Source organism: Idiotropiscis lumnitzeri, chromosome 1 (assembly GCF_059441095.1).
Source record: "Idiotropiscis lumnitzeri isolate Australia: NSW breed Sydney's pygmy pipehorse chromosome 1, RoL_Ilum_1.0, whole genome shotgun sequence".
NCBI lineage: Eukaryota > Metazoa > Chordata > Actinopteri > Syngnathiformes > Syngnathidae > Idiotropiscis > Idiotropiscis lumnitzeri.
The window spans coordinates 7,015,640-7,027,741 of record NC_142391.1 but is presented as its reverse complement, the minus strand read 5'-3'; the positions used below and the strand labels follow the sequence as shown (position 1 = coordinate 7,027,741).

At 39.8% G+C, this 12,102-nt stretch overlaps 2 protein-coding genes across 3 annotated transcripts in view; one reads left to right on the top strand and one right to left on the bottom strand.

The window, feature by feature from the left end:
• cdin1 (CDAN1 interacting nuclease 1) overlaps window positions 1-10,749 on the bottom strand; it is a 76,666-nt gene extending 65,917 nt beyond the window's left edge. The window contains exons 1-2 of one of the 2 annotated variants that reach the window (XM_088313934.1): window positions 10,652-10,749; window positions 10,294-10,404 (exon numbers count right to left, since the gene is read on the bottom strand). In XM_088313934.1, the coding sequence (XP_088170060.1) occupies window positions 10,294-10,394 (101 nt within the window). In that variant the 5' untranslated portion in view covers window positions 10,395-10,404; window positions 10,652-10,749. Of the gene's footprint in view, window positions 1-10,293; window positions 10,405-10,586 lie in introns of both variants that reach the window. The other variant, XM_088313924.1, reaches the window with a different exon arrangement.
• A 55-nt stretch (window positions 10,750-10,804) lies between these two features.
• The window catches only part of dph6 (diphthamine biosynthesis 6), a 192,125-nt gene continuing 190,827 nt past the window's right edge, over window positions 10,805-12,102 (top strand). Inside the window, exons 1-2 of the mRNA XM_088313914.1 lie at window positions 10,805-10,879; window positions 11,722-11,799. The gene's annotated coding sequence lies outside the window, so the exon portion shown is untranslated. The remainder of the gene's footprint in view (window positions 10,880-11,721; window positions 11,800-12,102) is intronic.

Below are 12,102 nucleotides of genomic sequence, written 5' to 3'. Positions count from 1 at the left end.
TGTTAGAACAAAGATTAAATTCCAGCAGCCCACCCATTCCCCCATGCTCTACTTCTTAGATATCATTTAGAACACAAAAAAACAGAAGGCTGAGAAACACTAGAGTGGCTGAGGAATCGTTCCCTTTCAACCTCATTATCTTCCTCGACGACGTTAAGACGGGGGGCAGTAATATGCGCCTGACGCCCCAAAATAGTCAAGCGGCCGATGAGATTCAAAAACAATTAGCGCCTTCCCAGTTTGTCATTCCGCCTGCTCTGTGCTTTAGGCTCGGTTAAGTTTGGCCATCGGCTGCTTAGGAAAGTGAAAAATATCCTCTTTTCAAGACATTTTTAAAAACAAGGCGTAGGATTTTCGACTGATTTAATATGAGATGATTTAAGAATTTCAACTCAATTCTCCAACGCCAATTGACAAATAATTAATTACAAACAATCGCGGTAATTTAAGTAATGAAAGCCACCTGGCTAATGACAGTGGCATCATATGCCGCGGCGATGTTGAGCATTTGGTGGATCGGCATGCATGAGAGTGTCGCGTGGTGAGACACTTCAGGGCATGCAACCGGCTCATTTCCAAACAGAACATTCCTGATTGATCTGCCTTCATGGGTGATGGTGGGGTAAAGAATGAAACGATGGCTTCATTCGATACGCGATAATTGTTCTTGATATTGGCATGAGTTGTCTTAACAGGGAAGTTCAAAACATGACGGCTTGCCGACAACGTTCACTCTCGTCGCGTCGGAAGCTTGATATGCAAATGTTGCTAATTGCGCACGCTGATAGGCAAAACGCTAACATCTGTTTCTCAGCACAGCACTTCGATAACAACCGTAGATTTTTTTTTTCCCGCGTTAATGTAACAGTATACATTTGAGATGGGATAGAAACAAACACAAATGTAGGTGTCGTGCAGCTTCAGATAAATACTTGCACAAACGCCACATGTGGAATTGATTGAATTTCTTATAAAATACATTTCTGTTCATCCGCTACAGTTTTACATTGGTGACAATGCAGACATTTGGATTTGAAATACAATGTAATTGATGAGAAATGAGTAGTGATTGACCGATTATCGACCGGGTCGATATTTGGCATTTTGCCGATTATCGGCATCGGCCATTTTTTTTTTTTTTAAACTTTTCTAAATTAAAATCTGATTTATTTTGGCTCGCTCTCTTTCTCTGCTGTGCTGGTGGCCCTGTCTGCAGAAGCAGATTGACCCGCCCACAGCACCATCTGATTGGTTTCTTGTGCAGTGGGTAGCAGCCAATCAGCACGAAGGTGCCTGTTTGCCTTTTCACCTCGAGTCACGTGCACTACAACAAACTTTGCCGAAATTTTAAGAAATGTCAGTCTACTTCAACTCATAACTAAAAGAAAAATATTCGCCGTAGTAAACTTTAAAGAGATATTTGTTTTCATTGAACTATAAGAAATGCAGCTGAGCCTGGGAGCGATCTAAAAAAGATTTAAAATGTTGTAAATCACTAAAGTTGTTGAATAAACGTGTGGTTAAAGGCAATTAAATTAAGTCAAGTTTTGGAGTTGCTATTTTTCAATTTTTTTACACCATTTTATCCCCCTTTTCAACAAATAAATATCGGCTTCAAATATCGGTTATCGGCCCACATGACTACTAATAATCGGTATATGTATCGGTCCTGAAAAAAAGCACATGAGTCAATCACTAGAAATTAGGCAACTAAAATTTACTGAATGAGATCTTGTGGAGATGTAAAAGCTTTGGTTAGGCATACGAAATCGAATTAAGTAACATACCACCCGTATGAATCCGAATAAAATTCCAATTTGGATTTGGATTCCGTTTGAGGCGTTTATATGGAGCATTTTCATTCCATTTGACTCCCTCTAATCCCGATTAAAGCTAATGCAATCGGTAACGATTTTTTCTTGTACAGTCGGAAAGGGTATTTTCATCACCATTTTTTTCGTGTATGTTTTATTTGGTGCAAATACTCCACAAAGACAGTTCTTACCCTAAAATGTGACCTTATAAATAGTTAGAAGGCCAACGATCCCTAAACTGCTTGCATCTGTGTTTCTAGCCCAATGTGTGGAAAAGATAATCTATGAAATGTACTTGGAAAACATCCCTGATATGAAGAGGAAGTCGTCATTCCTGTGCTTCCTAATCAAGTAATTGATTACATCTATTATTCATGAATTCCTCAGTCTGACGTGAAGTTGTAAACTCAGCACAGCTTCTCCCTGGTCCACGTCGCTCCCCACTGCTTACGTTTCATTCATTCAAGAATTGTCTTGTGTCGGCCGCAACTCGTTCGTCGCTTTCCAAATTTCAGAGAAGTAGTTAGTCGCAAATGCATCTTAAAGGCAGTCGTGCAAGTCAGAATCGGAGAAAGATATGCCTTCAACTCATAATGATCATAGTGTTGAAAAAACTAAATATCTCATTGTCTTTGCTGCTATATAATATGGTTATTATATTATATTATACAGTCAGGTATGGCTGAAAAAAAAATTTAAATAAATATCATAATAATAATAATTATATATATATATTTTAAGTCTTTTTTTAAACAGCAAAACAAAAAGATCAGTTTTCATCCAATTTAAGTGCATTACTTGACAAAGAAGATCCTATTAAATTCTGCTGCCATCCGCCTCATTAAGTCCATATGTTTGTCACGTCAGCAAAATGTGCCAAGGGTGCAAAGTGTGCATCCAAAATGGGTTTTGTATGATGTCATTCATGCTTTTGATTTTAATTGCCTTTTTTTTATGTATTTATTTGTAGTGTTTCAATAAAACTTTCCGTGAGGACGCTGATTCCGAAGAGAATACGTCATTTTTAGTCAAACATAGATGTGTAAAAAGCAATGCCTTAACCAGTCAGTAAAAAAACAAAACAAAACAAAAAAAAACACTAGAGGCACGATAAATAATCAATGAGCCAGTCCCTCGGCTTGGTCTTGAGCCGAGATATTACCATCAAAAACAAAGTGTCTGGAGTGAGGAAATCACCATATCAATGGCACATGCCACAACAAGCCTGCCCTTTGCTTTTGCCGGGAAAGATCACGCTAGATAAACCCCCACCAATAACAGAGAAATTAACAAATGCTTGACATTTGCTCAACATCCATTATTCTGACACTTCTGTGTGAATTTCAAAAGGCTGAGCGCATGCTTAATCAACATTCATATTCCCACAGCGATCCGGCGCACCATATTGCAGCCCGCCTCGGTGCCAATGAAAACGGCACATTAGGGCCCGATTCGAAAGAACGTACCGGGGCGGGAGGGGGCCTCTCCTCGCTGGGGAGCAGCATGTGTGTGTGTGTGTGTGAGTGTGAAAGTCTAAGTGCGGGGATGCTTCACACTGAACTTTTTAAACGACACTTTGGCATCTGCGCTGCCTTTAAGGACGACATATGACGAGTGGGCTGAATGGCATTTTACATACGGAAAAAAAAAGGGGGTGGGGCTAATCATTACATCCACATCTATTCATAATACACCACAGAAGGACAGAGAGGACTCACCTCCCCTCCCTTCTTATACTTAAAGGGACAAAGGGTGCATGAACTGGGGGACCCCTCCTCATCCCCCTTCCCTCTCCCACTGGACCCAGGGGGAAGTTCGGCAAGACCTCAGAGAGCAGCCCATCATTTCCAATTCTAATGCACGGCAGGAGAAGGACCTAATGTGACTCATGTCACACGTCTGCCAAGACTGATGCCCCACCTTTGCTGCACTCCACATACTTACAAAAAATAAATAAACTATAAAAAAGCCAAGCCTTTTGTCCATTGTCATCACAGATGGACGAAAGTACGGCTCAAAATTTGTTCTTGGGAATAGCGTCCACCTTGCGATGGGTACAGGTGCTTGAAGCTTGTTATTATTATTCAGAGTTGATATTAGCATGCGTCTCCATTGTCAATTGGGGTAAAAGTGACAGCACCGTGTCCAATGCTTCACAACACCCCCACCAAGTTCCAACTCCCAACCCTCTCCAGGAGCAGCCCAGACCCGGAAAGAGAGGCCAGGGTGACAGATGACTCCCAACATCTGTGTTATGCAGGCCGTTACAGATGAGGGGGTCTCTTTCTGGTCCGTCTGTGGGACCCTCCCACTCTCCTCCCACTGGACTCATGGTCGGACAGGCAGAATGACAACCCCCCCCCCCTCCCCTCCGCCCACTCCGTGGAAATCAGCTTGAAATTGACTCTTACTTTCACTTTGTCCCAAGTTTGAATCGTCTGCTGTTTGTTAAATGGAAAGGCAATGATTTTAAAATAGTGCTGGCCCAATAAATTATTCATTGCTATTGTTTCACATCAATTTCTATTTCAAAAATCACATTCGGTGAGTGTTTGATTTTTATTTATTTATTTTTTTTGGCGGGGGGGGACAATTGAGGACTTACGTGCATGCAAATAATATTGCCATAACTGGAATAAAGTTGAAAAATGTTTATATTAGTACTGTCAAGTGAGAACAATTTTTAAGTAATTAATCGGCAAAAAAAAAAAAAGCCAAATTAACTTATTCACTGCCATTGATGGGAATGGAAGCCAAAAAGGGCATTCATTTTACCTTAGCAACCAGTGAATGACTTAATTACGATTAACCACATTTTTCAACTACTATTTTTTGTGAAGCTTGTGAAACAATTCTCAAGAACGTAAACATTTAGTTGTGCCCACAAGAACTAACACTCCAGCAGTGTTGGTTTGCAAGGCCCAGTGGAAACTTGAGCATGGTGTTTTGTGCTGAGATGATGTGCGAAAGATGTACAGCTAATATGATATGTTATTTGAATTTCTCTATGCAAAGTATGCAAATTATTTTGGAATTAAATAAAACGGAGTTAACAGAGTTAAAATATTTAACTGCATAAAAAAAATGGTTGCGAGGCACGATGGACAACCGATGAACACGATGTGCTCACAGTGCAGAGGTCGTGGGTTCGATTCCGGCTGCGGCCTTCCTGTGTGTAGTTTGCATGTTCTCGCTGTGCCTGAGTGGGTTTTCTCCGGGTACTCCGGTTTCCTCCCACATTCCAAAAACATGCATGGCAAGTTGATTGGACACCCTAAATTGCCTCTAGGTATGAGTGTGAGCGCGGATGGTTGTTCGTCTCTCTGTGCGCTGCGATTGGCTGGCAACCAGTTCAGGGTGTCCCCCGCCCACTGCCCGAAGATATATGTATATATATATAAAGTCTGTAATCGCAATTCAACATTTTCCACTTCTGCATATGTGAGCGGAATAATGTAATTTTCCAAGACGAAAGTTGGCATAGTACAAATCGAGACAAAAATAAACATTTTGTGAGAATGCATTTTAAACAATATTGGAAAATTTAAATTCATACTGTAGCGAAAAATTGAGCTTTAACTTGACGAGAACTGTCAGAACATTAAAAAGAAGACAGTTTGAATATTTAAAAAAATAGCGTCATATGTCGAGGACAATAATGTCATTTTCATTCATTTTTCTAAAAATACAAGCTAAAATCACCAGGATTGACTTGTAGTCTATATTATCCAATGTTGATCAAATGTCATGAATTAAAAAAGTAAATTGACACACAAAAAACATTTTTCCATCCTGGGAACGGCAGCACACTTTGGTCTGATACCAATAGAGAGGTAAAAGTATTGCCAATAAAAAAAAAAAATAAAAAAAAAGTTTACAGTGATAAACATTCTTTCACAACCGTTGAAACAACTGCCACGACTGCCTCCCATCATCTTATTTAACGAGAGCATCACCATTACAGTTTATGTGAGACACAAGAGTTCCTCCTATAAAAGAATATTGCCTGGATCCCTCCCACAAACACACATTTTATTCGTACACAATTTTCAAGTACCGAGACGATCAGACTATTTGGAACTCACAAAAAATATTCGTCCAACTACGTTAGCGTGACCCACTCCCAATTCTCCAGCCATGGACACCCCGGCCAATATTTACGAAGTGACAGGGCTCGCGCACAGTCCGAGGGGACAAGGAGGGGGGGGGGGCGACTGGCGTACCCGAGCGCATGCTAAGAGATGATGGATGGCCTAGTCGATATGTTATGTCTTAAGAGCCTGATTTCCTGCCAGTCCAATCACTAACCCTCCAGAGCCCAGCTCAGCTGATTGGACAAGCAGAATAATTCTGCAGGCTGTGAAAACACGGCCGCCGCGCCGGCCTGTCAGGCCCAGTGAGGAGACTCTGGCATTTTAAAGAGCACGGGCCTCACCAAGATTGCTTATGCTGAAGGAAATAATAACAATAGCCGGCAAGACTAAACAGAAAAGCCAGCACCTCCGGGAGTCTGAGATTGTGCAGAATTATTGGAATGAAAATGCTCCTGTGTTTTCCTTTAATTATTACACTCACCAGTACCACTTTCTTTGTGAGGGGAAAGTCCCATTTGGACAGTCTGTTGAACTTAGTTTGGTCAACGGGAACCAAAAACTGATTTTCCCGCTTCGCGAACCGGCCTGGTCACTGCCCCCTGTGAATAGCAGGGGTCCACTGGACATCTATTTGACTTTCCAAGAGACCAGTCATAAAGAAATTATTCTAGAAAATTTGGGTTCAAACTAACATGGTCATCAGCAAGAAATTGTTGTAGCTACGGCTTTCCACACAGAAAATTTGGTCACACGGTGTTCCCCATTTTGTGACCCAAAAATAAAAATATGTTATGTATTATTTTATATATTATAATATAATCTATAAGAAAATATTTTGGGCCCCACCAACTCTCCATCGCAACTATAAATAGTAACATTTGTCTCTCAAATTGTTCCAAGCGCACCAATGAGAGTGCCACTGCCATCTACTGTAGAGGAGTGCAATTACACTTTATTCTACTACAGGAATGACATGCAATGCAATACAATACAAAACAATTTTATTTATACGGCGCATTTCACAACATATGCTCCCTTGGCCCGCCCCCCTATTTGAGAAGGACAGGTTACAGTATAAGGTCTAGTAAAATTTTATGAAAAAAAAAAAAGGTGAGGTGATATTTATTTATTCTTATAAACTGTATATAATTCTCTCACATTTAGACGTTGGTTTTCTAATTTGGCTATTTTTTTTTCCTTTTAACTACTTCATAGTAACTGACTACAGGACTGAAGCCAAGTTCAGATTGCCCAGCATCCCACTTTGGGGACCAGCTCCTTTCCTCCAGATTGGTGATTAGGACACAAGTGGAGGTGTAGGACACTCCAAATGCATGCGACTTTGTAAGTGACCTCTGTGGGATCAGCAGTGGTGGTGTCCCAGTAGCCTTCGGGGGATTACACGTGTTACGTTCAATAAAAAAAAAAAAAAAAAGGGACCCTTGGTGTCAAGGAGAAAGGCAAACACCACCATTAACACCTCGCTTCGATTTTGTGGGGGTGGAAACACTGCATGGCAAAACACACTTACTCATCACTGGTGGATTACTCCAAAGACCAGTGAGAAATTAATGGCCAAAAAATTAAACAGGCCCATACATATTTAATAACAACACAAAACGGTTCATGATGCAATGCAGTTTGCAGTTAATGTGAGACAATAACATGCCACTTATACGGTATACTAGGTGTCAACAACTCCAGTCCTCGAGGGTGACTATCCTGCAAGTTTTACATGTTTCTCTCCCCCAACACACATGATTGAAATGAAAAGCTCATGAGCAAGTTCTGCAAAAGCTTGATAACAATCCTTTTCTATGTCGTTTCAGGTATCATTCATCATCTTTTTTTTTTTTCAAACAGCTCCAATATTTTTCGCAAAGGCTCCAAATTGATTATTCTGATGTTCAAGTAAGTACAGGTCATACAGGAGTGAGGTTCAGTTGGGATTAATATAGTGCTTCTTAATTATTTTCTGTCACGCCCCCCCTAGCAAGAAGAAAACAATTCGGGTCCCCACCCCACCACCCACTCTCCGCCGCAACTATAAATAATAGCATTTTTGTTGTAAAACAAACCTACTCTGTAGAGTTAATACTCGCTGCGCACAATAGGCAATGAGAGCGCCACTGCCAACTACTGGAGTGGATGTGCAATTACACTTTATTGTAGTACGGTGGGGGAAAAAAGCATGTTCCCCACACGCGCGCCCTTCAGCATTGCACCGCGCCCCCCCCCCAGGGGGGCCCGTCCCACTATTTGAGAAGCACTGGTATATAATACAACTTTATTTATATAGCGCATTTCACAACAGCTGGAGCTGTAACAAAGCGCTTTCCACAAGGTGTAATGTAAATTAGTAATATATAGTATATATAATAAGATTATTTAATATATACTATGCAATACAATATATAACATTAGAATAATAGTAATCTAAAAAAATATATAAATTAAGAAGCCATCTATCTATCTATAAGGTAGTGTCAGGCCATTTGCTATATGTTTTTTTAAGAACAACTGCTCTTTTGAGAAACTCGGCCTGGATAGCTAGTACTCAAATAAATGCATAAATAAACAAATTGTATTTCTGTAAAGCTTCTGAAACTGGCAGTTAACTCCAATCGGGGACAGAAAAACCTTTTGTCTGGCGGCAATTTTGCAGTGCTGCTCCAAAGTCAACTAGCCAGCCATGGGCAAGGCAATGAAATGCTTACAAAAACTGCAAAGCCTTAAGCTATGAAATTCCTCACGTCTGTCCGAAGGATACAGAAACGGCATGGGGGGGAAAAAAAGCAAGTGTATTGTTACTTGAGGCATCCTGAAGTGGGTCCTCACTATACGATAAGGTTATAAACAGCACACAATGAACTAGTTTGTATAAAGGCGTAAGGACTGTTTGTCGTGCAGCACAAGATGGCATGCTCAGTTGCCATTATGAATTTTCATACAAAGATTGACTGCAAACATGTCTTTATTACTGTGTTATGAGAATGTCAGTAAAAGACTATACATATTCCAATGAGAAATTCAATTTGCCACTGTCAGAAAAGAACACCAAGGATGCCTTGGAAATACACTACATCTGAGTTTACAGCGGCTATTAAAATACAGCACAATATTACAACATTATAATTACTACACAGTATGATTTGCAGTGTGTGGTAATAAACAGATAGTGATACCTTCACTACTGAGTGCCACAAACTGACATTTTTTTTCCCATTATGAATTGTTGCACTGGAATTTTGATTTAATATATCAGTAAATTGAGTTGCTAGCCTGTTCACATCACATATTAAACTCCTAAAGGCAGGTACCACTGGATTCTTAAGTGGATAATTCTCTAACAATATCAATTAAATATGGGGAATATTATCTTTGCTATTAAAGGTGAGTTGAGTTTATTATGCCACTCATTGTTGTTGCCTAGCAATGTATGTTTTTGGTATAAGAAGTCCATAAGCAGTGTGGTGCGTGTGCCCCATGCCCCAATTAGTCTGCTGACAGGGATTTTGGCCCCCATGAAAAGATTAGGCCGGTGGAAAATTTTGATGCCAATTTACATAAAACTATGCATTTTACGGATATTTTGTACTCTTCCCAGATTTATGAAAATAATATGATAGTTACTTGGTCGTGAAAGCACTGAAAATATAATGAAATTCGTGTAGATTCAATTATTTGCTGCAAGTCTGAAAATTTATATCTCAAAACCATGTCTTTCTTCAAATGAACATAAAATTCTCAAGATTAATTCCAGAAAATTCAAAACTCAAGTACTAAATAACCTCTACCATTAAAATGAAATGCAAATATAATCTCCAGAGAAACAAATCAAATCTCAGGAAACACCACCAAAAACAAATTGGCCAATTGCCTTTTATGATTTATTGTAATTTGAACATTAGCATCTATAGATCAAGAATCGACAAGCTGTTGCTCCAGAACTTTCCATCAGATGAACCACTAAGCCACCTTTCCTATGAAAGAACTGGGGGACATCTCGTAAAACCATGGCTTCTTTCTTCTGCCTAAGCTTCTTCGCTTTCCATTTTTTGGCTATCAGACTTCAAGGGAATCTTACCGACTCCGCCTCTACTCACCGTCGATTACGTTAAAAACTGTACGAGTGGACTTAACCATTTTACATAAATGGAGAGGGGGGGCGTTGAGAAAGCACTCTACACAAATACACTTGTTGCCATCAATGCATTGTAAATGAAATATATTGTTAATTGAACGTTTTTACTGAATGTAATTTTTCTTCAGGGTTTTAATTTCATTCGGACCCCTATCGATGATGTACCCCGCGAATCCCACCACCTAACCACCGCCTTTTCGGCGCCCCTGGCCACAAGACATAACAGAGGCAGGTGACTTACTTGGGAAATCTCTCCTTTAACATCTTCATACACTGACGTGTTGGTCTCAATTGCTCAGTCCATCTCACTATTTCCTTGTATTCAGCACGGGAGAGTTTCATCTTCACATGTCTGTAAAAACGCATCGTTTTTAAAAATGTAGCTGGGTGTTATTTTTATTATTAAGGGGGAGCAGAGATCAGCTAAACTATCAAAACAAATTGTCATCATTGTTCGCCATGTTTCGTTCTATAACGTAACAAACGCGACACATTCAATTCCTATGTAGTCTTTCTAAGATACCGAATACCTACCGTGCTTTAGATGTGGTCAAATAGGATTATGGAATGATAAAAAGTCCGTAAAAATGTTTGTTTACCATTTCTTCCGGACGCCTCACGACCGCGTTTCCGCTTCCCGCTAGGAAGTTGAAGTGATGACTCGTCAGGGAACTGTGTGCTGATTGGTCTTTCCCGCACTGAGCTGAGTATAACATTGTTTAATTGGCTATTTTTGCCACAAGTGGGCAGGACTCTGGCGATGACGCGGTGACTCCCGGAAAGCATGAGTGCGGCAGCGGCGCTCACACGCTTCCCTCTCATGAAATGTAAGCGACACTTCCAACGAAAAATAAACGTGTTGTGAGGTTTTAAGCAGATGTTGGAAACGATGGCAGGAGAACAAAACAGAGGGTTGTCGCTTCGGCGGTCGACTGCTGTCGGCTAAAATGGAGTGCAATGTATAGTGAGCCGGGGCGTTCAAACTGAGTTGAGGGGGCAGCCCACGTCTGAAGCCACCTAGTCTGTGTGGAAGTGATTTAACTGTTGTTATTACTAAAAAAAATAAAAATAAATAAATAACTGGCAACCAAAATTATAGTTGTAAATGATGAATGGATGTTGAAGTTGTTGAAACTAATCTTTTCCTTTCGTCTTTTCAGCACAGCGAATCAGTTGCCTCCATTTTACCCTGTCCTCTGCATCCTGTGCTCTCACCCCAACTACTTTCATGTCTTCTTTAACTACATCCATAAAACTCCTCTTTGGTCTTCCTCTAGACCTCTTGCCGGGCACTTGGAAACTCAGCATCGTTCTGCCATATAAGAAGTTGTTGAAACTAATGACTTCCATTTAATAGCACTGCATACTGTTGGATAAATATGACTTTCTCTCACTATTTAAAAAGAAAGACTCACCTATTTGCATCTAAATACATTTTTGTATCTTTTCTACATCCATGATGGTCCCCAAATGACCTGAGCTTTTTTTTTTAATTCAAACGTACAAAAATAAAAAGTACAGTATTTAGAAAAATATAATCCAATAACTATGAAAAATATCATGATTTCTTTTTGCCTGTTATTGTGTTGAATTATCAGGCAATGTTTGCAAAACCATGCCTTGTACAGTATTGCTATTGATGATAATCTGATTTAATTTCACATTGCAGGGGTTGATGAGGAGATCTGATTTCCGTACTCTTTCCTTAATCTGGAGGAATTGCCATTCATGTCACCAGAAAATAAAGGTACGTCTATTTGGTAATATATAAATCAATCAATTTCCTGCACAGCTTGTAAAATTTGCAAGTGATATTCCGCTTATCCCAGCTGACTTTGTTAGAAAAAAATTGTTACAAAATGCATGTAGAGCAAAATGTTGACTTTGAAACTGTGTAGTCCCCTGAATGCCTATAACTTCAGATGTAATTTGACAAATCGTCCCCTTAAGATCGCTATTTTATAATGGCTCCATTTTAATTGTAATTGTAATTAGTCTCTTAGCGCCACTAAAATGCAGTGTGCTTTAATTCATTTTCTCTTTACATACC